This window comes from Camelus ferus, chromosome 17 (genome assembly GCF_009834535.1).
Source record: "Camelus ferus isolate YT-003-E chromosome 17, BCGSAC_Cfer_1.0, whole genome shotgun sequence".
Classification (NCBI taxonomy): domain Eukaryota; kingdom Metazoa; phylum Chordata; class Mammalia; order Artiodactyla; family Camelidae; genus Camelus; species Camelus ferus.
This window is the reverse complement of record NC_045712.1, coordinates 42,062,838-42,087,664: the sequence shown is the minus strand read 5'-3', so window position 1 is coordinate 42,087,664 and position 24,827 is coordinate 42,062,838. Positions and strand designations below refer to the sequence as shown.

Sequence of the window (24,827 nt, the reverse complement as noted above, 5' to 3'; positions counted from 1 at the left end):
CTCTGACTGACCCCGGACTGACACCGGCTTCCTCTCCATCCACGCCCGGGGCTCTTCTATCTGCACGGGGCCCCGTGGACCACGCCTGCTCCTTCCTTATTATCACATCCCTTCAGAGACGGGCAGTCAGCAGACATTCTCAGCAGCACTTCCCTTCTGGCTACACCAGATCCTCTCCGTGGTGTGGTTTTCGTTCCCTCTGCGGGACTCACTGCACCTTGCAGATCTTTCTTGGATGCAGCCCTATCCTCCAGTGATGAGCAGAAATCACCTCCCTTGTTCTGGCCCATATACACCTATTAATTTGGTGGAAGCTCTCTCTCAAGTTTTGACAGCTATGAAACTTTCTGTAAGGGCTCTGGTCCTCAGGCCTCGGTCCCATATTCTTCTCTCAGGCTTGGACTCTCTGTCCAGACATGGTGCAGCTACAGGACTGTCCGGTTGAGCCTGGAACATTACTGATGTTGCTGTAACATGGAAGCCATGATTCCAGTCTGCTGGTGGCCCTGGGTCCGTTTCCTGCTGCTGGTCCAGTGCGTGTGGCCTGGGACAAAGCTTTTCTTGCTCAGAACACTGGTTTCCAGGCTGTCTCTTCTGGTTACAGGGCATGAGTGGAGGACTGTGCGGATCAGAAAGGGAGCCAGCTCTCCCTGCTGCACCCTCTTGTCCCTTCCAGACCCTGCCTGTCCCTTCAAGTCTCTAGAGAAGCCCCGCCCACCTCCAGCTGGGATTCAGCCTGTCTTTGCCTGTCCTAGTGTAGAATCTACCTCCCCCACCCTCTCACGGTCCCCAGCACAGACAGTGCTTGTCCTCCACTCAACTCCCGCTGAGCACAGAGAAGCCAAGATCGCAAGGTATGAGCTCCTGGCAGTCTTCAAGGCCAGCCGCGTGGCTGAGAACAGGGTGGGGCTGGTGGCCGCGTGTCAGTGACATCAGGACACGTGCAGCAGAGCAATGCTGAGAAGTCTTGAAGGTGGGGTGCAGGGCTGGGTGAGGACAAGGCGTCTCTGTGACCATGTCTGTAACACGGAGCTACTGCCTCTCTTACTCCACCCAGAACCTGGTGCCTGGTTACTTCCAATTTGGAGACCCTAGACCGCCACCGAGGCCTCTCTTGGGGCCCCAGAGTATGGCAAGACCCTGTATCTAGCAAAGGGCCAGCTTCGGCAGTGGCCTGGATGAGGGCAGAGCTCTGCTCCTGCCAGGCTGGCGAAACACTCCTCCAAGCACCCTCCTGTCTGCTGTGACCAAGCCGCAGGGCAGGGGCAGATGGCTGGGGTGGGATTGGGGGCCCTGACACAGAGAGAGCAGATGGGTGGTGGGTGAGAATTCTGCCGTGTCATGCCAGCCCCAGCGCAGGATGGAGCCCTTCTGGGAAGGGCTAACCCTGGTCTCCCCCTGCTCTGCCCCATGTCACTCATAGCCCTCCGCTCCTCTCACACGGCCCCTCCGAGGGGCGACGCAGAGGTACAGCCAGCACTAGCTGCCACGGCGCTTGCCACCCTCTCCTCTCTGCCCTCCCTCCCCTCCCCTCCAGGTTTGGTTTCCATAACAACCCCAGAAGGTGGGAAGCTGTGCTAACTAGCAGGTAATGCCCAGCTGGGAGGGGGCCGCAGGAAGAGCTCTGGCTGGCGGGTTGCCAGCTGAGCCTGGCAGGCTTCCTGGCACCCTCTCCGACCCTCCACAGTCTCGAAACTGGGTGGGGCTGGGGATCAGGTCGAGACCTGGCCAGGAACATCAGAACAGGGATGCTTCTCACGGTTACGAGTTAGGAGACTTGGTCTGAGCCCCAGTGTTGCTGCTGACTCATTCTATACATTTGGGCAAGAGGTGGGCTCTCTCTGAGCCTCAGTTTCTCTGTCTATAAAACGGAGGGCAGGATGCAGTCTTTCATTGAAGAGAATTTTCTGCCACTTAGGACCCCTTTGATTACTCCAGGAGACCCCCATCATTGAGCCATTTTGACTATAGCAGGACGCTTTTCACTGCATTACCACAGCAGTAATTAACTGTTTTCACAAGGCAGGGTCACTGTCAATCAAAGCTGTCGGGCCAATCCAGCCCAGAACACACTCTTGACATTCCAGTGGGCCCAGGCAGCCCCAGGGGAGGTGAGTGCACCACTTCTGTGAGATGCTCAGAAACAGGAAAACAGTCTGGCGGCCTCTGAGGCCCTCCCTCATCAGGTGTGTGTCCCCCACGCCCCTGGAGGCCCACTTCCGGTACAGAGGTAAGGCAAGAGGCCTTGGTGAGGAAGGCACACCTGTTCTGATTCCAAGTGGAAGGAGTGGGTTCCTGATGGAGCCCACGGGGGCTGACTGGGATTCTGTCACGAGACAAGACAGGCGGGCTTGCTGGGGGCTAGATGGAGAGTACTCAGAGCATCTCCCAGTGTTGTGGGCTGAAGACAGGCCAAAGCCTGGCTCCGGCTGTCAGACAACAGGCCCAGGTTCTGGGAGCGTGGTTGCCATGACACAGTTCTGCTCAGGCTCCAGGATGGGAAGGTAGGAGAGGCTCAGGCAGATGCTGTAACCTGTCCTGCTGGAGCCCTCTTCCTGTGACTTCAGGCCCTCGGGGCCCCTGGATCACTTGCCACCCTCCTGCAGGGCACCCTGGAGCCTGATCCTGGCCTGGCAATCCCACTGCATTTCCATCGGTGTGGCCTCTTGGCACGGGGAGCCCTCCCTCCTCAAACCTCAGACTTGTCTCCCAGCTGCTGACCCTGCTTCTTACCACTGAGAAAACAGAAGCAATCAGAAGAGAAATCCCTTCCCTCATCATCGACTCTATCAGTCCACCTCTACTGCCACCTGAAATCTGCCTTCCCTGCTCTTAAGGCCGATGCTCCAGCCAGACTCTGGATTCCTATCCCTCGGGCCAGCTCAAGGGCTTTGTCCCTGCAGTCACCCACTTCCCTCCATCACCCACGTCCTCTCTTTCCTGGATCAATCCCACCAACCTGCAAAGACGCCTCCCTTCTTTAAACATCCTCCCTTCACCCTCGTCCCTTTGGGCCACCACCCTACTTTCAGTCCTGTTTTAGAGCAAACCCCACGAAGCAAATGAGTACACTGGCTCCACCTGCCCTCCTCCCACCTCCCTAATCAGGTATGTGTCCTCCACACCCCTGGAAGCCATCTTGTCAGTCAGGGTCATCAACCCTCTTGATGCTGTCAACTCCAATGGTCCGTTTTGGGTCTCGCCTTCCTCAGCCTCTTTGTGGTTTCTTTCAAATCGAGCCACATTCCTCAGCTGGCTTTCAGGACTCTGCTCTCTCCAGGTTTTCCTTCGCCCTCACTGGCCATCCCCACCAGTTTCTTCCCTCCATCCTCCTTTTTCCTGACCTGGAGATGCTGGCGTGTCCCAGGGTACAGTCCCCGGGCGGCTTCCCTTCCCTGGGGACACTCACTCCTAGATGATCTCATCCGGTCTCCCGGCTTTAAATGCCATCTGTATCCCGACGGCTTCTAAATTTATACCTCCAAGTGGACCTCTTTCCTGAACTCCAGGCTGGAAGATCCAGTTGCCGACTCGATATCTCAGCCTGGATGCTTTCATACCTAATACATTCCAGACCGGATGTTCGATTCTCCCCTCCCTGTGCCAACGCCTGCCTCCGTTCTCCACACCAACAAAGGGTAACACCAGCCGCCCAGCTGCTCAAGCCAAAAGCCGCCTTGAGGTCTCCTGTCAGCCCTACCTTCAAATATATCCAGAATCTGACCATGTCTCTCACCTTCTCCACTTGGACCCTGGTCCCAGCCACCATCCTCTCTCTCCTGGCTACAAAAATAGCCTAACTGTTCTGTCACTTCCGCCCTTACCCCTCTCCAGTGTCCTGGCCGCAGAGCAGCCAGGGCGATCCTCACAGAATGTAAATCTGATCACGTCCCTCCCTGCTCTTAACCCACACCGGCTCGCATCACACTTGGCTCTCATCACGGACTATAAAGCTGCACAATCTGTCCCCGACAGTCCACTATTTCCTTGTTCGCTCGGCTCTGCCCAGGCCTAAATCTACCCTGGATTCGGGGCAAGTGGTAGCCTCTCTCTGAGCCTCGGCTTCTGCACCTGTAAAATGGTGGACCACCATTTTACCACAAGCAGCGTAGCTAAAAACAGAAGTTCTGATGCACTTTCTGACCACCAGGTTCTCCATCCAGCTGAGGGTACCCCATCACCGGGGTCCAGCTTCCCTCTTTTCCTCTCTCCCCCACCATGTGGCTGAGCTCAGAGCCACTCACATCCAAGGGTAAATAAAGACTTTGTCATGAACAAGTGGATTCAGTCAATCTGAGAATCCTAGAAAGTGGCAATTGAATTGAACCTCTGATACCACTCAGCTCAACACTAACCTTTCACCAGTGGGGAAACTGAGGCTCTGTAAGGGCAGGGACTATAACCCTCGCCAGCTGTGCCCCTGGCCATGGTGGGTGCCCAGCCCTGCACACACTGGGTTCCCCACACACATCAGGCTTTCAGAGAGGATTTGATGGCTAAGTCCCTGACCAAGGCTCTTGCACAGAGAGGGGCTTGCCCTGATCAGTCGTCCCCACCAGAACCCAGCATCTGTTGCCGGAGACATCAGAGTGGAACATCTCAACCCAACCCCTCAGCAAGTGTCTCCTCTCAGGCAAGGAAGTGGGGCCTCAGTTGGTGTGGCAACAAGCAGGGGGGTCATGTTTGCCCACTGTGTCCCTAACGTTATTTAGTTTTCTCATTTGTAAAATGGGGATAAGGAACCCTCATTGAGCCTCTCTGGCTGGTGTGGGGATCATTTCAGTGACAGCAGTGTCTCACAATGTGCCAGATGTGGAATCTGTGAGTGGAGGCTGGAGACATGTGGGTGTGGCTGGGGGATGCTTCAGCGCCTTGACTCTGGGCTCCTTTGCTCTCTTTCCTGCAGTTTAAATCACCCTGGAATCCAGGTCACTGTTCACAGTGGTCTAGAGATTCAGGCTGTATCACTGGTTTTCCTTTGATGGAAAGGGCAGAGGATGCTGAACCAGAATCTTAACGAAGCCCCTTGAGCACAGAGCTGCCACGGAGCCACAGATGAGCCAGCGGACCTGACCACCACGGCCACCTGAGCTACTCTGAACCCATCTCTCCCCACCAGGATGAGCCGAGGGTCTCCAGAGTGTCCTCCTCCAGCCACAGCAGGAAAAGTGGGTGTCTCTACAACCACCTGCCACGCTGATGTGGCCTCAGCAGGGAGGCAAGAGGGCTGGGCAGCCCGGAAACAGGAGTGGTGCCCATGCCCCTCAGCGTGGCCTGGCATCAGACAGCACATCGGCAGGGTACTTACGCCATGATGATCACGCTGAAGTCCAGCCAGTTCCACGGGTCCCGAAGGAAGGTGAACGCGTGCAGGCAGAAGCCTCGAGCCAGAATCTTGACCAGAGACTCAAAGGTGTATATGGCAGTGAAGGTGTACCTGGAAAGGAGAGACCCGTGGGGTTTCTCAGGGAGGCCATAGCCCACAGGCCAGGTCAGCCAGGTTCCCCTCGTGGCATGCGCCCAGCTCAGCTTCCCTTTCGAGTGCCCTCAGACCAGGCCCTCTGCAGAGACCCCTTGGCAGAGCTGGAGCTTCATTCCAAACACCTGGCCAACGAATGCATCTCCCTGTTTACTCAGCATCCTGCACAGACCTTCCACGTACCCATGTGAACCCTCTATCTTCTCTCAGTTGTCTTGATGTCAGAAAACTCTCCACCTATCTCCTCACCCCAGCTCTAGGGGTCCCTGTACACAGGCATATGGTGACCACTTGGGACAGATAGGACCCTCAGGGTCATGGCCCCTCACCCTTGCTTGTGGGTCCTCAGTGGCGGGAACATAGTCCATCCTCAACCACCTACAGGTGACTACAGCTGCCTACCTTGGGCTTGAAAGTGGGGTAATGTTCTAACACTTGAGGCTGGGAAGGGGCTGTTCTCTGTGCCCAGGGTGGGCTGAGCAATCCCAAGTGCCTGGACGCTGGGACTGTGGCCCCCAGGGCTGGACGAGGACCCAGGTCTCAGCAGCTGGACGCAGACCCTGGCACCGACGGTGCCACAGGGTCCTGTGCGAACGTGGAGTGCCAACAGGCAAGCCACTTTGGTAAGAGGCTGTCCCCGACATTTCCCGGAACCCCTGAAAACAGGAGCCAAATCCACCAGGGCCTGTTGAGTCTGCTTAGGGCCTATGGGTCAGGAAATTTCATTTGGGAAGAAAGGACCAGACAGTTTTCTAAAACTGTGCAAATGGTTACAGGAGGCAGAACTTAGGGAAAAGGGGCAGCAGAGTGTGGCATTGAGGCAGGGGTAGTCCTGAGTCTCTGCCTGGAAGCCACACCCCCTGGCTGCGTGGTCTGGGGCAGGTCACTCCTCCAATTCTGTCTTGTCTGTCAAACGGGCATAGTGGTTGGACCTGCCTGCCTGTGTTGCCATCAGGGTTAAAGGACACAATGCTTATTCTAGGACAGCGCCTGGCATGCACTAGTGCTCAATCAATTCTTAGTATTATCTCCAAACCTGCTCCAGTATCATCAGACCTTTTTACGGTGGGTCAGGGAGAAAACCCTCCTTTGCCAACCTGGAGAGCGTCCTCTCCTGAGAGCACAGCTCAAAGCATGAATATAGGAGGACTGGAAGCAGCAGCAGAAGGAAGGGCTGTGCCAAGGAACCCTTCTTCCCCTGCTCCAGATGGGCAAGTCCCTGGGCTCCTTCTGGGGTGACTTTGGGGCCAAGAGTCCAGAATGGAAAAGGCAGGGAGGGAGGGGCCGGCTGAAGAGGCCCTGAAGATACTCACTCGACATATTTGGTCCAGGGCGGAGGGTCGTGCTGGGCCATGAAGACGCAGTTGGTCAGGATGGTGCACATGATGAGCATGTTGAAGAACGTGGGACCAGGTCAAGGAAAGCCGCGTGCAGGGGACAGCAGGGCCGCCGCCACCAGAGGGTCCTGCCCCTGGGGTTGGCACCACAGGACAGGCCAGGGCTGCCAGGTCAATGAGACAGGGGCTCCCAGGAGACACGCCAGGGCTGCACCCAGTCCTTACCAACCCCTCCCCACTAAGGGTAGACACCTGCTGGCTTCACTGCCCCCAAGCAGGACCAGACACCTGAGTCCACACCTTTAGCAGAGCCCATCCTGGAGAGAAGGGAGGAAGGGCCGGGCCCCCAGCTGCGTGGGAGCCCTGTCCTGGGCCACACTGGAGGGAGATGGCCATTTAGGAACTGCTCCTCGGGGACCACGGGTTCGAGGAGAGGAAAGCCATGGTGGCAGGGCTCCCAGTCCCTCCTCCAGTCCTGTGGGGGCAGCCTAGGCTGACTTATGAACTAGGACTTATGCCAAAACGTAGATACCTTGTCGGGACACACTGACCCGGGGAGAGGCAGAGGCCTGCTTCTCTGGCTGCTTCCGCCTTTCCACACGCTTTTCAACCTGGCCTCCGCTCCACCTGGTAACCGCATCTCTCGTTCAAGGACCACGGCTGCCCTGACTCCTTGGTTGCTGCAGCCACGGCACCCCCCATACCACCAGCCTCCTTCTTTTAGCACGTCTGGCTCCCTGAATGGCAGTGCCCACCTGTACCACCCACAAAAGGGGGGCTCTTCAAATGCTGGGACCCACTCCCCTACCCTGCCCCAGGCATCCTCCAGGCCTTGTCTGAGTCCAGACTCTTTGGCTCCAAGTCCCAGCTGCTACTCCAGGCTGGAAGCTCTCACTGACTGACCTCAACGGCCTCCCTCACCTTCAAGCCCCGCAGAAGAGAGAGGGACAGACCCCGGGCCTCCTGTAGGCTGGGGCACCCTCAAGGTACATGGCCCAGAACAGGGACGCTCTGCTGCCCTCACAAAACTTCTCCCCAGCCCAAGAAGGGAAGCTGGGCCTCCCACTCCCTGCGGCTACCCCCACGCTCACCAAACTGCCCCAGCCTCAGCCCCGCAGGTGCAGACGCCAGCAAGTTTATTGCCACGGGCTGCCCCGGGGCTGCAGTAATTGAGCTCCAGGGGCCCACCTCTTTCCTCCCTCCCAGCTCCACCCTTTCCCGTGGCGTGGCCCAGCCTCAGGCCCAAAGGAGAGCCCAATGCAGTCAGACTGGAGATGAGGCTGAGCTGGGGTGCCGACTTCTAGCAGGGGGGCTGCCCCCACTGGGGAGAGAGGTGGGGCCTCTCAAGGAATCTAGGATTTCTCCCTCCTCCTAGGGAATCCAGGGAATCAAGCAATAGCCGGCCAGCCCCAGCCCCCAGCTTATAATGAATTCTCTGATTTCTCACCTAAGGGGGGAGGGGGCCCAATCAAACCAGAGTTGCTCAGCTCAAGAGGTCATGGCTCCCAGAAAACTTGATTCCTCCCTGGCCAGGGGGTGCCTCTCCAGGCACTGGGGTACTTCCATCAGTTTGGTATCTCCATGGCCAGGCCTACCAGGGCAAGATTAGGTACCCATCTCAGTAGCTCTCCTCCCCGACACACTTTCCTCACACCACAGCTCCCTGGCAAGGCATTCCTTGCCCAAGCAGTTAACAAGCCCCTCAGCCAGGCTTTACTCATCTCCACAGATGCATGGCTAAATCATCTACTGAAGATCAGGTGATTCCTGAAATGTGAAGGTAATGATGCTAAAAGCACGTACTTAATGAGCCCTTCCTGGGTTCCAGGCTCTGCTCTCTGCATCCATTAGCTAATTCAATTCTCCCAAGAACACAGGAGGTGGAGTCTTTGTCTCCACTTTAGAGATGATGAGACTGAGGCACAAAGAGGTTACCTTGAAAGATGCTATAGGAGGTAGAATAATGCCCACCCCCAACAGCCCACCACCTCAAAGACAGCCACATTCTAATCCCGGCAAACTATAAATGTTAATTTATATGCCAAAGGGACTTTGCAGATGTGATTAAATTAAGGACCTGGAGATTATCCTGGATTATCTGGGTGGGCCCAATGTCATCACTGGATCCTTATAAGAGGAGGAGGGAGGAGTCAGCACGATGCTGGTGAGAAAGACTCTGCCAGCTGTTGCTGACTTTGGAAATGGAGGAGAGCCAGAGCTGAGGATTTCACGCAGCCTCTAGAAAATGGAAAAACCTGGAAAACAGATTCTCCCCTCAAACCTCCAAAAATAACCACAGCCCTGCTGATATCTTGATTTTGGCCCCGTAAGCATTTTTTGGACTTCCGACCTCCGAAACTGTCAGATGATAAATCCGTGTTGTTTTAAGCCACTGAGTTTGTGGTGATTTGTTACAGCAGCCACAGAAAATGGCTGTAGGCTGATGCAGGCCTCCACTCTGAGCCTGTCTCAGAACGGAGACACCACAGGTCACTCCCAGTCCTTTCCCTCACCTCCAGACTGAAAGGCCTGTGTCATTTGTGCTGTTTCAGGCCCTCACCTGCCACACTGGACTGCTATCCCTTGTTTGGACTCTGCTCCCCAGAAGGCAGGATGTAAAACCAAAGGGTGAACCGCTCTGTAAAATGTGAGCAGGTGGCCACCCAGGAGGAATGGAATTGTTTACTGTTTTAAAGAACAAACCTCATGTGAGCACGTGTGCCTGGCCGTGAGTGGGAGACAGGGAAGCATCTGAGCCCCTGAACTGCTCCAAGATGGGATATTATGAGAAACCAGACCACCTCTGGCTGGGTAGGACAGGAGAGCTTCCTGGAGGAGGCATTTAGACAAGCACTGAAGGCTGGCTAGGGGCCAGGCAGGAAGGCTTCCTGGAGGAGGCATTTAGAGAGGCACTAAAGGCTGGCTAGGGTTCCTCTAGCCACCAGTCAGCCCAGCTGGTCATGGTGAAGCTAAGAACGAGGGAGACCCCAGTCTGTGGAACCAAGCCTCTCCCAGCTGTGAGCGGACCCACAGCTCTCGTTAGAGTGGAGAAAAGGGCCCTTGGCAGAGAGCAGTGGTGTGGACAGGCCACCTTGGATTGGGGACTTGGATTGGACTTAGGGAAGAGCCAGAGCAGACAGCCCTTCCAAGTCCTGCCAGCCAGGGCCTGGGTCGCACGGTGGGAAAGTACAGAAGCTGCCTGTCTGAATTTTGGCTTTTCCAGACACAGCTATGGCCTCGGGGGAAATGCGGTGGACTCCGGTCTCTGCTGCTTGACTGCTCCACACACTGCCTGGCTCTCCTAACCTTGAGGACGGCCCTTCCATTATTCTCAGTCACTCCTGAGTACATGCCTGTGTGACCTCTTCCTCCCTAGACCGAGCCTCTAGTCCAGGGGACTCTGACCAAAGCATCCGCGGGTCCTCCCTGGAGACACGCATGCAGCCAATACCAGGGAGGTAAGTCAAGAGCACTCCTGGCCAGGACACATCTGTTTGCACTGCCTAGTGGTTTCAGGCTGATGATTGAGCAGGTTTCATGTGTGGGCAGAGGCAAAGGCCAGATCTCCAGGGCTGAGCTCAGCTGAACATCTTCAATCCTGTCATGTCATTGTCCCCAGCCACCCACTCCCAGCCTCATGATTAAAATGCCAGCAAGGGCTGCCAGCATGGGTTGTGGGGAATGCCTGAAACTGGGGCTGCCTGTCTTTAGATCCTAAGGAGTCAAAAAAAAAAAAAAAAAAAAAAAAAGAAACAAAACAAAAAACTCCCAAAGAGAAGGGAATTAAGGGGGGGGCATTTTCATACATTTGTGCTATTAAATGAACATGCATGCACACACACACACACACACACACACACACACACACACACACACGGTTTGATTGTCCATTTGAATCTGCTAGAGGAACGTGGGAGGATTTTGTGAACAGACCCTGTGCACCCGAGGAAGGCAAAACGCTTCTTGCCGTGAACGTGCGGCCTCTCTGAATGTGACTGCAGTGGAATTTGGATTTCTGTTGCTTTCTTTTATTTAATCCTGGCAGGAACACATCCTGCAGGATTATAACAAAAATACATCAGGAAAAAAATATTCTACATGCCCATATTTACTTTTTAGGCAACTTCCCAGGGACGCACTGTAAGCGTGGAGCCCAGAGCAAAGCCGCGGGCTCGCCAGTGCGTCACTGCGAACGCCTGGACGACTGCACATGAACAGGCTTTCTTTCTTGAGAGCAGGGGCTGCGGTTCTGCCCCCTTTTAAGTTGGTCTTTGCCCCTGCTGCCCTTTCCAAAGGGGCTGGCACAGAACTTTGAACACTGAAGACTTAAGATATTTGAATGGCTATTAAAATGGCAAGCCAACAGTGGATAGAGTTTCAGTTCTGCAACATGAAGAAGTTGTAGAGAGCGAACGACAGTTAATGCCACTGTTCTGGGCACTGAAAAGTGGTTAAGATGGTCAATTCTATGTTATACGTTTTCTACCACAATTTTTAAAAAATATGAGGAGAGAGTTCATAATTCAAAACATTAAATCCGTGTGCATTAGAAATGCATAGTGACTGGTAATGGGCACGAGGTTTCTTTCTAGGGGGATAAAAATGTTTTGGAATTAGTGGCGGTGGTTGCACAATCTTATGAATATACTAAAGTACACTGAATTGTACACTTTAAATGGTAAATTTTACAGTATGTGAACTATATCTCGATTTTAAAAAAACTACAGAAATGAATGGAAAGCTGGTAAATTTCTAGACCTTACACTGGCGATTCTGGTCTGGAAAGGGCTAGGACTCTGCATTTTTAACAAACTTCCCAGGTGCCACTCACAGACGGACATTTGGAAACATCTGCCTTAGAGCAGCACGCACACAAATTGTGGAGACCTTCCTAAAATACGGTTTCTGAGGTGGGGCCAGAGATTTGGCAATTCCTAGAAGATCCCAGTGATGCTGACTGCTGCTGCTCAGTGTCCCACATTGTGATGACAGGGCTCAAAGACACAGGACACAAAGTCCAGGCCCCTTCCTCTCCCTCAGTGTCCCCTGAGCCCACTAAGGGGTGCTGTTGAAGACCAGCAGCGTGCTCCCATCTCCAGGCAGCGGAGCCTCAAGGCTGCCGCTCGGAGCCTAGCCCAGGGCCTCCCTGATGCAGAGCCACTTCCCTGGGGCAGCTGTCCTTGGGGACAAGGTCCACCTCACAGGCCTCAGGGCCAGGCGGGCCCTCCAGGTGGAACCAGCTCCTCACAGCCTCAGAACCATGGCTCGGTGGACGCTCTGGACAGGCCAGGGGTTCCACTGCTCCCACCACCTCCCGTGCCCACCTGCCTCCCTGGCCTCAGCCGGCCTGTAGCCCAGCCTGGTAGGAACCCTGGGGCTGCCACTGCATCTCCAGGGGCTGCCGTTGCATCTCCAGGGGCTGCCAAACAGAGCAGGGTTGGCTAGGTACCTGGAGAAGAAGCCCCAGGTGGAAGCTGGAGTGTGCTTTCAGGGAGGCCACGCCCTTGGAGTGAGGCGGGAGACAGGCTCAGAGCAAGAAGAAGGCTGGCCATTCCTCCTGCTGCACCGCTCTCGCCAGGCTGAGCCCACACAATGCCAGCAGGAAGGACAACTACTCGCGTGCCTGTCTAACCACTCTTGGGGGGCTGTAAAATTCCCAAAGGGCAAGGACAGGGTCTTATTCAGCTTGATAAACAACGTGCCTGGCACCTACAGGAAGCTGGGAAATAGTCACAGAATGACTCAAAATTAAACCTAGAACCACCCTTGCAACCCAAAGTTAAGATGCAGCTGTGAATGGCAGGTTGCCCCCTGTATACAGCCCTTCCCCACAGTGTCTGCCCACCCTAGAGACCACCCTGCTGATGCCACAGCCATGGCCTGTGTGGGAGGGTTTCCCTGAACCTACCTGTCTCAGGATCCCCACGAGAAAGACAGGAGCAAGCGGGAGGGGGCTGGAGAGGGTCTGCAGGCAGAGAACAAATGGGGTCCAGAGCCCCCGGGACTGGCCCTGGGGGTTGGGATCAGGCACTGGGACACAGGTGGGCAGACAGCGGAGCCGGGAAGGAGCACCCCTCACCCCTGCCTGGACAGGAAAGGCCCCCAAGCTGTCAGCATCTATCTCAGTTACTCAGAGCCTCCTGCCCTGCCCAGAGGTTAATGGGTGAGGCCTTTGCCTTGGCCTCAGAAAAGGTCACCCAGAGTGGAAACTGAGGGGGGACCTTGGGGAGCTCTCTTGGGCCAGCCTGCCAACCTCACCACTAATCACACTGCTGAGCCCAGCAGCATTGATTCAATTAACAGCCAGGCCAGCTGCAGCTGAAGCAAGGCTGCCCAGGCCATTACAGTGAAACACAGACACCTCTGACTCCACGGCCAGACACCTGCCCTTCCTGAGAGGCTCCATTGGCGGGGCCCCTTTCCTGAAGTCCAGAGAACAGCTATCTCCCTGTCCCGTGCTCGGCCTGGATGGGGCCTCCTAGGGCCCGAAGACCGGTACCCACTCCTTATTCCACTGCTCCTCCCTGCAGCCTCCAGCGTTTTCAGGCTGTGGTTTATATAATTTGATGCTAACCAGAGTTCTCTGAGATACTCTGAAACTGCAAACATTTTGTCAACACCTAATCAAAAAGCAAGTGTTGCCTCCCTCGAAAGAGGCCCACGTGTGAATAAATTGGAGGCTGAGCCCCTGGCGACCTGCCTGAGGTCCCCGCGAGTGGGTGGGGCGGTGCCCGGCCCGAGGGCTTGCGGTGAGAGGAGACCCGTGGAGCCAGGATCAGAGCCAGGGGCACAGACCAGCCTCATTTCTTCTGGGATCCTCAACAGCTTAGCTTTTAGGACATTTCTCTCCCGAAGAATCAGGGCAGAATTTCCCAAATTTTCATATGTCTGCAATCCCCTGGGATCTTGTTAAACTGCAGGTATGGATTCAGCAGGTCTGGGATGGGGTCCGAGAGACTGATTTCCAACCAGCTGATTTCCAACTGATTTCCAACTGATTTCCAACCAGGTGGTGACCACTGCCTGCCATCAGTGAGGACCGACCAGGAATCAGCACCACCCTCAGCCCAAAACACCCTGCCCACCTGCTGTGTGGGACCCAGTGGGTACACAAGGCAGGGACTGACTGCAAAGGATATGAATGAACCAGAATCTTCACGGCCACTCTCCGAATGGGGTGGAAGGGGCTGAGGACATACAAGGCAGTTGGTGGCACTGAACCGGAAGATGGTCTTGCCTTTATTCAGTACGATGAAGGTCTGTGGACAGAGAGCTGCTTTAGGTTGGGTGGCAGTCCCTAGGCCCTTACTGAGAGAGGCTTTGGGTAGGGGCAGCTGTTGGCTCAGAGCTCCAGAACTCTGGCTGACGGGCAGAGGGAGAAGAAGGGAGGGTCTGAGGGAGGGTGCGGCGGGTAGAAGGAAGCCAGCACATTCGGCAGGTTGATGGACCCTCTCTAGGTTGCCCACGGCTGGGGTGGAACGAGATCGGGGATTATGAAAGATTGGGGAATATCAGGTTGGGTGGGATTTAGTTTCATTTCAAAATTACAGTCCCAAAAAGAAGGGGCCTTTCTTGATCTGAGCCAAGCTGCTGTCACGGCCAAGGCCGGGACCCAGCCAAGGCCCCCTGCTTTCCCTCTCCATTCTGACCCCTGTGCACTTCCCCACCGGGCCCTCTGAGGAGTGAGGGCCTGTTGAGGGAGCTGGGTCAGCAGGGGAGGACTAATGAGTGAGGCGTGGGGATGAGGCAAATACAGACCGCAGCCCAGGAGAGAGACGCTTTCCCTGGGACTCTGTCTCCTGGAGTCCAGGACAGATGGAGCCCCATCCAACCCAGAGGACATGACCTAGTGCCTCCCCCAGAGGATCATGGGCAGCCCGGGGTAAACCCACTCCCCAGACTTCCAGAAGATACATGGGAGTGGACAGTGAATGCTGGAGGCTGAGCCACATGCACATCAAGCGGACGTTTGAGCTGGACGTCGCCCTTGAGGACAGCGGTCTATCCCCCATGCCCAGGCTCTGGTGGGCGCAGCAGAGGTGGCACGGCTCCGGGGCTGTGCTTCTCCCAGAGCTGAGCTGGTGAGATAAGGTTCTATTTAATCTGGGCCTAGGAGACAAGGTGACCAGATGGATGAGGACCGAAAGTTCTGCTGTGGTGCCTGCGTCACCCCCTAGGACTGCAGGAAGTGTGGCCAGGGGTCAGCAAGGAGAGACAGGTTAGAGACCAGAATCCTACCTGGGGCCACTGCTCAAGTGTCCCCAGTCACAGGGACAGGAGGGAGAGTGTCCCTGACTCCTTCCAAGCTCAACTGCCACCAGCCCTGAAGAGCCTGGCCCAGCCCTGGCTCCACGCTCAGTTAGGTCCCCCTGCCATGACTCCTGCCTGTCCCAGCTAACTCCAAACTCACCGCCACTTTGATTTGCCACTCAAACCTTGGCTCGTTCCCAGCTGTGGCCTTAACCCTGACCCTAATTCTTACTTCCAGCTCTGACCAACCATAACCTAGACCCACCCATCCTGACTAATCCCAGTGTCCAGTCTAACTCTAACACCAACTGTGGCCACAGCCCCTGACCTCAACCCTGCTTGAGTCACTTGAACCGGGGGAAAGCAGGACCAAGTTCAAGGTCCCATCTCCCATCTGTGCATATAGCCTGGCTTCCCCTACCCACCCACTCACACGTGCATGCACACAGAGACAGTCGTGCCCACGCCCACCCTCAATGCAGTCTCAAAGCCCAGTGACACACACTGAGGTGCCTGGCGACCCTGACACACACACTCATACCCACCGGGTGCTCACATTCACCCTGGGAACACCAACCCTATCTGCCCTCAGTGCTTCCCCAGCCCTGGTACTGACCGGAGAGATGTGGGCAGGAACCAACCTCTTTGGACCCAGCCTTCTGGGGAAAGGCCTCCCCCAGATTCAAAGCTGCCTTCCTCCTCCAGCAGTGAGGCCCGAAGTATGGGCAGCTGTGGTGGGGACCAGGCCTCTGCAGGAGCCCTGTGTGCTCCTGGTCTGACCACATGTGCAGGGCTGGGCACATAGTCCCAAGAGGGCAGGGCAGGGGACCCAGACAGGGGATTTACCTCCTGGGTAGAAATCTGTGCTGGAGGAAGTTTGAGTTACCCTGTCTCGTGGACAAAAGCCACTTCCTCTCCCTACACTCAGCGGGGACAATAGCAGAGCAACCCCCTCCCCACCCCTCTCAGATTTCCCACGGCCGTCACAGTCCCACTGCCGGCCCACAAGGCCTAGGACGCTGCTGCCGTGGGCCCCAGCCTGAGCCACCCGGACACAGCCAACAGCCAGCAGATTCTCTGGGGCAGGGGGTGGGGGCTACATGCCACCCCTGATGAACAGAAGGGATCACATGCTGTGCTCTGGGGCCCAAACTCAACTCAGGACAGGACTCAGTGCCCAACTCCAATTCACACACACCATGGGACAGGGGAGTCCTCCGGGGTGAAAATCTAACCACAGATGATTCGCAAAGTAGATATTCCGCAAGGAGGCAAGATTTCAACTGTGGCTGCCTGCTATTTCTTTCATAATACGAAACCATCTCAGGCTGCATAATTGTGGCCCTTTACTCCACAACACCAAAGTTAAGGTGATTGGAATATAGATCACCAATGACTCACTCCCCCAAAGCCCAGGGAAGCCGGCCCCAAACAGAGCCCTGCGTGGAGGCGAGGCCCTCTCCTGTCTGCCGAGTTGACAGGGGAGCTTCAGGCAAGCGTAGAAGGGGTGGCAGTCAGTCACCTTCTGGGTGCTGTAGAAGGGGTCCAGGTCCTCCAGGGGCTCCCCGATAAGCTCTCGGGGCGGGTTGCCATAGAGATCCGGCAGCTTTTTGGAGGCCTGCAGGTCCAGCTGGGGCCCGGGAGCCTCCTCCTCAGGCAGCCCGTCTCGGCTCTCCTGCGAGGTGGCCGAGCCTCGGGCCTGCTTCTCCGCCATGCGCTTCTCGATGGCCGCCAGGGACTCCCGGGTGAACCTGCGGAAGCTGCTGGTGCCCCGAGGTAACAGGAAGTCTGCCATCTTCTCATCCTGCTTCTGGGGCACAGGCTGTCCTCACGCTGCCTGTCGGGAAGCTGGAAGACACAGACACCGGGGCTGATGCTGTGCCCAGCGGGGAGTGGCTGTGCGGGTGGAGGGAAGGACCAGCAAAGATGCTCCCAGACCACAGGTTCCCCACCTTGCCACAGGCACACCTGGCAGATGCCAGCCTAGGTAAACCCAGAGCCCTCCAGGCTGCGGGGTGTGCGTGGGGACCGGCAGGAGGGTCACTCCTCCCTTTCCCATCCCAACGAGCACATCTGAACGCAAGTAGGCACGAGAGACTGGGTCACTAGGGGAACCTTCCTTCTGCCCCACTCAGTACAAAAGGAAGCACTCACACTAGCTGGTTCCTTAACCAAGCCCTCTCTGAGACACTTCTCACAACTAGTGCCAACCCACCCTGGGCTGATGCGGAGGGGCCCTGTCATCATTTTATTCCAGACCTCTGGCAGGGCTAGTCCTGAACAAACAAATGAGGGGCAAGGGCATTAGAAGCTACCCAGTGCTTCCTCTCAGCTTATCTCCTCTAAGGAAACCCTGAGGCCCTCTGGGGGGATCAGAGGCCTCCTGGGCCAATGCCCAAACTCTGGGCCTGGGTGGTGGGGCCAGAGGGTGGGGGGCACTCTGTGTGGTCTTCCCACAGCACCATGTGCCTGTGTGGGAGGGGGTGGTGCCCAGACTTCACCTGGGGCACGGAGGCGCCAACATCTGGCAACTGATGGGGCATCTGGATCTGCTGACTGAGACCCAGGCAAATCCTGCAGGTTTGGGGAAACAGCTGGGTAACAGCTTTGCAGGTGTCATCCAGATGTTGGCGCTCTGGTATACACAGCTGCAGCAGAACCCCCAGAGAGGCTCTCAAAGAAATCCCCAGAGTGAGGCATCCTTCCAGAGATGGGAAACGCTGTCGGAGCATCCCAGACTCCTGATGCCTCCACTCACTCCCCTCCCCTGGTTTGAACAAACGACGACCCACCCCGAGTAACAGCAGAACCAGAAAACAGTGACCGCGCCTCCACTAGGACGTCTAGCCGGCACACACATGTGACGCCACCCCGGGAGCATGTGGCCCCCGGTCGCCTCAGATGATCCAGGACTTGGTGTGAACAGACTCTGATTATGACACAGAGTCTGGAGAATGTGCCAACTGCCCCACCAAAACAGGATGTGGTCGGCATAGCTCCTGACCGGGGACGCACTCGGAGAGGGAGGCAGTGTCGCTAATTACCACATTCAAACCCGGGGCTGGCCAGGCACCTGTTGGCCATCTCTGCCAGCACAGAATCCCTTTCCGTCAAAGACCAGCCTTGCCTTGATCTTACTCCTTGGGAACACGTCACAAATGACCCCAAGGAGTGGCTGCCACCCCGACCCCTGCTCATACCCTGCAGAGGGCCCAGGCCCTAAGCACCTTGAAGTAGGTACCTGGCCAGGTAACAGGTAAACAATAAGCAAACACAACACAACCAGGTCTCAGAAGGGCACCTCCGGTCCCTGGGGAAGTGCACACGGAATGTGTGAAGAAGCCAGAGGAGAGAGGGCCCAGGACGCACACTTTCAGAACCACTGCCCCTGGTTCTTCTGTTTCATTCAAGTAAAGTTAAACATCTTTGTTTAAAAAAGAGCAGGTGAGGGAGGAGGTTCCCGTTTTATAAAAGCCTGTCCCCTTCCATTTTTAAGTGAACACAGAACTTGTCCCCAAACGTGAATGGTGATTTTTTTTTCCCTTGGCTGGGGGACATTTGGGTAATTTGAAACTTTCTCCTTTGTGCTTTTCTTCAGTTCTTGAATTATTTATGATGGTCTTGTATTATTTTTACAAAAACAATAAAGTCACTACTCTTTTTATTAAAAAAAACCCAAAAACCCAGCAGCAACAATAAGCCAGCCTGGATGGCAGCAGCCCTTGCAGGGCAATCCTCTCCACTGTGAGCAATCACTAGTCCTGTGAATCAGGAAGCCTCCTCTCTTGCTTGGAATTATTTCCTAAAAATAGTGTTCTCTGTCTCACTGTATCCATCTGTGTCCACATGCCTGCAAGGGTTCTGGAGACACGTGTATGGCCATGGACCTACGGAGGCTTCACCGGTACATACCAGGTGTCTGTGTGGTGTGCGTAGGGTGTGTGTGTGTGCAGGCAAGCCTGCACTTGCATATACATCTGTTCTAGTAAAAGCACCTTGAAAATCTGTATTGAAATCAACTGTTCATACAGATTGGTGCCCATATCCTAAGTGTACACACAGGTGAATGAATTTCCACAAACTGAACTCAACTGGTAGCTAGCACCCAGGTAGAGAAATAGATCATTTCCAGTTCCTCTAACTGAGGGTCCCCTCCAGTCTCCAACTGGATAACCACTCTCCCCATGGCCAACAGTCAGGACATTAGCTTTGCTTGTCCTTGTGGTTTAGGGACAACTTACAGACCTCTTTGGGGGAGGGGGAAAAATTCAGGAGGAAATTGCATCTCATTCTTATTAACCTCTACCTGAAATTATCAAACATTTCCTTCCACTATGAATGTACGCAGCCAAACGGAAGTGTTAGCAGTACCTGTGACCAACAGAAATGCAGATATTTCCCTCTCTCATTACAGGGGCTGTAGATATCTCGAATATCATGAATGCCAACTCTACTTCACAATTACAACACTTATTAGGCCCACCCTGGCCTCCAGCAGGGCACCCAAACCTTTGGGCTCAGTGGTTTGTGAAACCAGACTCCAGAGCAGCCAGGCAGCTTCAGGTTCCAAAGTAAACCTGCCAGGAGCATCCTTTGTCTCCAGTCCCCCACAGGCGGCTCACTGTAGGCGGGTAGGATCCGTTTTCTCCCTTGTTCCCCCGCTGCCTGCACCTGGCTCTGGCCCTGCCCTTTCTTCAGCAGCTCATGGCCCCCGCCCTGCTGAGGCTGAGACAGGCTGAGCTCTGGCTGCAAGGTTTCTGACAATGCCAGGATGAGCAGAGGTCGGGTAGATCCAAGAACACTCCAGACTCAGGTTCAACCATACTCCTCAGTCCTAGGAGGGTGGGCCCCCAGCTTTTTGGGGAGGACCCACTCGGGCTAGGGAAGTGCAGGGGGCCTCTGTCTCGCACAGTTGCAACATATAGAAGGGCCTGAACCTGATTTGATTCAAAGATCACAGCTATTCTTCTAGATGCTGGCACACTATGACTCACCCTCACCCATGACAGCTTCTCCACCTGCACCAGCTTCTCCATCTCTACCAGCTTCTCCACCTGTAGCAGCTTCTCCACCTGCACCAGCTTCTCTATCTGTACTAGCTTCTCTACCTACAACAGCCTTTCCATCTGCACCAGCTTCTCCACCTGCACCAGCTTCTCCACCTGCACCAGCTTCTCTACTTACAACAGTCTTTCCATCTGCACCAGCTTCTCTACCTGCACCAGCCTTATACCTGCTCCTCAGGCTGGGACAGCTCCTTCCAGCTGATCCCTCTTCCCAGGCCAGTTTCCTCTGTCCTATCAGCATCACTCAAGCTCTAGGGATCCCCTACTCCATCCTGTGCCAAGTTCATTAACGTTGTTATTGGGTGCATCTCTCCCTAAGTTTGGCTGGCTCCTGAAAGTTATTGGGAGCAAACTGTGAACCTCCCTTTTCAAACTGGTTCCTCCTGACATCCTTCTTCCCACCTCTCCTCTCTGACTGTCCAACCACACCGACCCCCCCTCCTCTGGGCCAGGAGACTGAGCTCTTGGGTCTCCTGTCCTCTGAGTCACTGGCCTGTAAGTATGAGAATTCACATCAGGGCGCGGATGCAGTAGGGAGAGAATATTGACTGTTGACACCAGAAACTGGACCCCCCCTGGACTGTCTCCTCTTTTTGTCTCTTCGCAAAGGAAGATTTCCTGAATGCACAGGGCACACAGCTGGTGCTCAATCAATGGTGGCTACAATGTCCTGACACAGGACATGACAGCCTGGCAGCCCGCAGTGCAGCCATGTACTGTCAGGGTGGAGGAGGGACGCACAGGACTTCCCTAGTTTTAGCACTAAAATTCCTGAGTCCCGAAATACCCTTCAGTTCTGGACAAACCAGGATGGTTGGTCATCCCTGGGGTGAGGAGGGAGCGGACTCCAGCCTAACCCCTCCCTGCAGCCCCTTCCTGCCCACTCCCCTCCTGGATCCTGAAGGCAGGCACACTCCAGCTCCTGAGTCACGTCAGTCAGTCTGGCATTTTGGTCGCCTTGGAATCGGAGCCTCTGGAACACAAAAGGCAAAGAATATTCTTTGCCATGTAAATGTATGCAAAGCGCTCTGTGGAAGTGGTTCCCGGGCTTCCTAGAAAATCTCTGCCACCTTCCTCTGCTCTGGATGCTTCCTTCCCACCGTGCAGTCCAGCTAACCTTGGACTGGGGCACCCACCCCCCTGGGCACTAGTCCCACCTGTGCCCTGGCCCTTTCTGCTGCCCCTTGGTCCCGAAGGTTCAGGGAGAGGGTGTGCGTCGCCCTGAAGCAGGAGCGCACCCCTTGCAGGTGGAGCTAAGGGGACCAGGAGCAACTTCATTGCTTCCTTGAGTTAACACCACAACCTACAGTCTCATTTTATTCATTGAATGATTCAATGAACCTTTAATCAGTGCCCACCGTGGACATGGCCCTAAAAATGTCTTCCTAGAATACTTTTTTTTCCCCAGGTGATGAATCCCAAGTCAACAGGTGATGATGGGGAAAGGAGGAAGAGTCACCACAAAGAGACTCTGTGGTGGCTTGTAAGAAAACCTCCTCGGTTTTGTTGAGACTGGCCATGAAGAAATGCCCTGGGCCAGGGAACCCAGCCATGTGTCCAGGTCTGCTCGCCCCTCTGTCTCTGGAAGACTTCCTGGTCCTGTGTGGGACAGTGGGCTGCTGTCTTGGAAGCTGGACTGTCCGTGTGAATCTGGCTCCTGGCCACTTATGCATTCTCGGGCAAGTGAATTGATGGTTCTTCACCTCAGTTTTCCTATATGTAAAATGGGGTTAATAACAGTACTTTTTTCACAGGGCTGTTCTGGGGCATGAGCGTGTTAACAGTTGCACGTGCTTGGCAAACAGGACATGTTCAGTGAATGCCAGTTGCTATAATCACCAGTGGCTGCTGCTGTCACTGTTTTCTCCTAAGAAATCCAGTTCAGAAGACCCTTCTCTGAAAACCCGTCCTCGCTGCCTACACCAGTCCTCCCTGCCGGGCAGGCCCTTCCCTTCTCTGTGTTCCTGGCCCACTGCCTTCCCATAGTGGCTTCAACACAGGGTGGAGTAATTTGCTTCCACATCTGCTTCTCCCTTTGGCTGTGGCCTGAGCTCCCAAAGCACAGCCTGGCCCCAAAGAAGTGCCTAGTGAATGAATAAATGAATGAATGAATGAATGAATGAATAAGTGCCTACTGCCCAGCCACTAAACCACGCTGTGACCATGGACAACGTTATTACCACCCCATCCCCCTTCGTGGACCTCAGTGTCCTCTACCATGAGCTGCTGTCAGCCCGGCAGCATCACTTGCTCACCATGTGCCTGGGACCAAACTAAGTGCTGTGTGTGGGTTAACTTATTTAATCCTTACAAGACTCCTAAGAAGAGGGGAGGTTATTATCCCCATTTTGCAAATGGGAAATCGGATGCTTCAGTCTATCTGATGCCAGGCCTGTGAGCCTAACCACGCACCACGTTACCTCCCATCTCTGAGGGCACAGAGAGCGGGGAGGAGGGGTCAGGGCCTATCTGTGGTCGGCCCACCTGGACAGAGCACGTCTGTGATCCCTGCTCCAAAGAGCCAGCCCTTCGGCCTCCTCTGAGGCTAGTCCTCCCATTACATAGCCTGGCTGGACAGGCTCCGCCCCCCAGCCCCTTCCCCCATGTCCCCAAGCATGGCCAGATGAAAGAATGGCCCCCCTGTAGCTTTCTCTCCACTTCAGGTGAGGTAGAGCTGCCCTGTCCAACAGGAAAGCCACTCTGCACACATGGCTAGTGAACACCTGGAACGTGGCTAGTGTCAGTCCAGACGTGCTGTTGTAATACCTACACCAGTCTGGAAAGCTTAACACGATAAAGAATGCCAACTATTTCGTTATTGACTTCTAAATATCAATTACAATTTAAACTGATCACATTTTGGATATGCGTACTGGGTTAAATAAAATATGTTAAAATTAATTTTACCTCTTTCTTTTTACTTTTTAAAATGGGGCTACTAGAAAATTTTAAATTGCAGATGTGACTTGCATTCATAGATTGAATTATATCTCTATTGAATGGCGCTGTCCTAGAGTTCCAGCAACTGGGCCCTAAACCCTTACAGAACTCCACCTGCTTTGGGGCTGGGCCTCAGGCTAGCCTGGGGGTGGGAGAGGGGAGGGAGCAGGAAACGGAGGGGAGGAGGGGTGGGGGTGGGGTGGGGGTGGGGTGGGGTGGGTGGACTGCAAGCCTTCCTCAGCTGACCAAAACTGGCCACCCTGGTTTCTGGTAGTGGCTGTGGGTGGCCATGCCGGCTCCAGTCACAGGTTGGGATGGTAGTGGAGGGGGGTAAGAGGAGGGGTCGACAGCGTGTTTCAGGCCATCTCTCCCACCCAGGCAATTATCTGCACAGTCCTGGCTCTCCTGGGGTAACCGTTTGGACAAAGGCTCAGCAGGGGTGCCAGCTGGTGCTCGTGGCCTGTGCATTCAGGTCCCTGCTCCCAGATCAAAGGCACATTGGCATGTCCTTGTGCATGCAGGGCCTCAGCTAACCGGCTCCTTGCAGGCTCCACTCCTTTGAGGCTGCACAGACATTAACCCTGTCGGTCTGGAGCCCAGTGCTCAGGAACGGGAGCATCACGAAGGGGCTTTCCTTCTCTAGTCGCCATCCCAGCCCCCAGCAATCTGGGGAAGTCCTGCAGAATCATTCCCATCTCTCCCAGAGGTGAACACGCCTACCCCAGAAGCCGGGGATGCCCTCATTTGCATACATTTGCATCTCATTTATTCCAACACTTAGGCTGAAGCCGAGGCTAATTCAGCTGACAGTAAAACTCCACCTGCTTGCTCTGCTGAAGTGATTCCCCAGGCAGGGATGAAATGGGAGTCCCTGGGACCAGGCCCCCTTCCAGAATGGGAGCTGAGGAGAAGGGGGGGTGCTTTTGACCCAGGCCCTGATTTAGCCCAAGCCTCCTGCATTTTCATCCCCCCTTCCCCACAATAAGGACTGGGGGCTGGGAAATGGATGGCCACCTTATCATCAATCTGAGAATTTGCTGAGTGTTCAGTCGTGTTTTGGTGCCAGGCCAGAGGAAATGCAAACTCCCCAGGTCATGCAGGGTCCCCTCCACTGTGCACCTGGCACCCCTTCCCCCAAGCCCCAGTCTTCCTCATCACCCCTTGCCCCCACTCCATGCATAAGGGATCTATAACGTGCTGAGTTGTACTGAGCTGTCAGTCAAGGCCAGCACTGCCCTCAGGTCCTGGGTCTCCTGGGTGGGGACCTGGATATCTACTATTCAGAGACCACAGAGCCCAGAAGAGAGAGCTGGCTCAGTCTCCCTGCGGTACTTCCGCCCCAGACCCTATAGCAGCTACACCCACACAATACACACAATTGGACCAGAAAGGTGCCCACGTGTGGCCGGGGAAACACCCTCTTGGCACACAGGTGCCCACGAGACAGAAATCAGCATCCCAAGTCTCTCTCTAACCCAGTTCCTTCCAATTCACTTTCCTCAATACCCGGGAGGAAAAAAAGCTCTAAAGGGGAACTGTGCATGGATGCCATGGCGACCTAGGCATTTATGGGGCACCCACTGTGTGCACTGAAGGAGACAGAAATGCTCCCAGAGAAACCTTGGAGCCCTATGCTATAAGGTCATTTAGCCTCCAGAGGGATAAGCCAATCCGCTAATCCACAAAATCCACACCGCCAAAGTGTCCACGACACAGTACAGCCAAATGTGTGACCTCTTTTTTCCCTTGATACTC

General features: G+C 55.1%; 1 protein-coding gene across 1 annotated transcript in view; it reads right to left on the bottom strand.

Moving 5' to 3' along the window:
• The window catches only part of SCN5A (sodium voltage-gated channel alpha subunit 5), a 100,581-nt gene that overhangs the window by 68,456 nt on the left and 7,298 nt on the right, over positions 1-24,827 (bottom strand). Inside the window, 5 exon segments of the mRNA XM_032459195.1 lie at positions 5,309-5,437; positions 6,793-6,882; positions 13,956-14,020; positions 14,022-14,075; positions 16,589-16,914. Of these exon segments, the coding sequence (XP_032315086.1) occupies positions 5,309-5,437; positions 6,793-6,882; positions 13,956-14,020; positions 14,022-14,075; positions 16,589-16,861 (611 nt within the window). The 5' untranslated portion in view covers positions 16,862-16,914.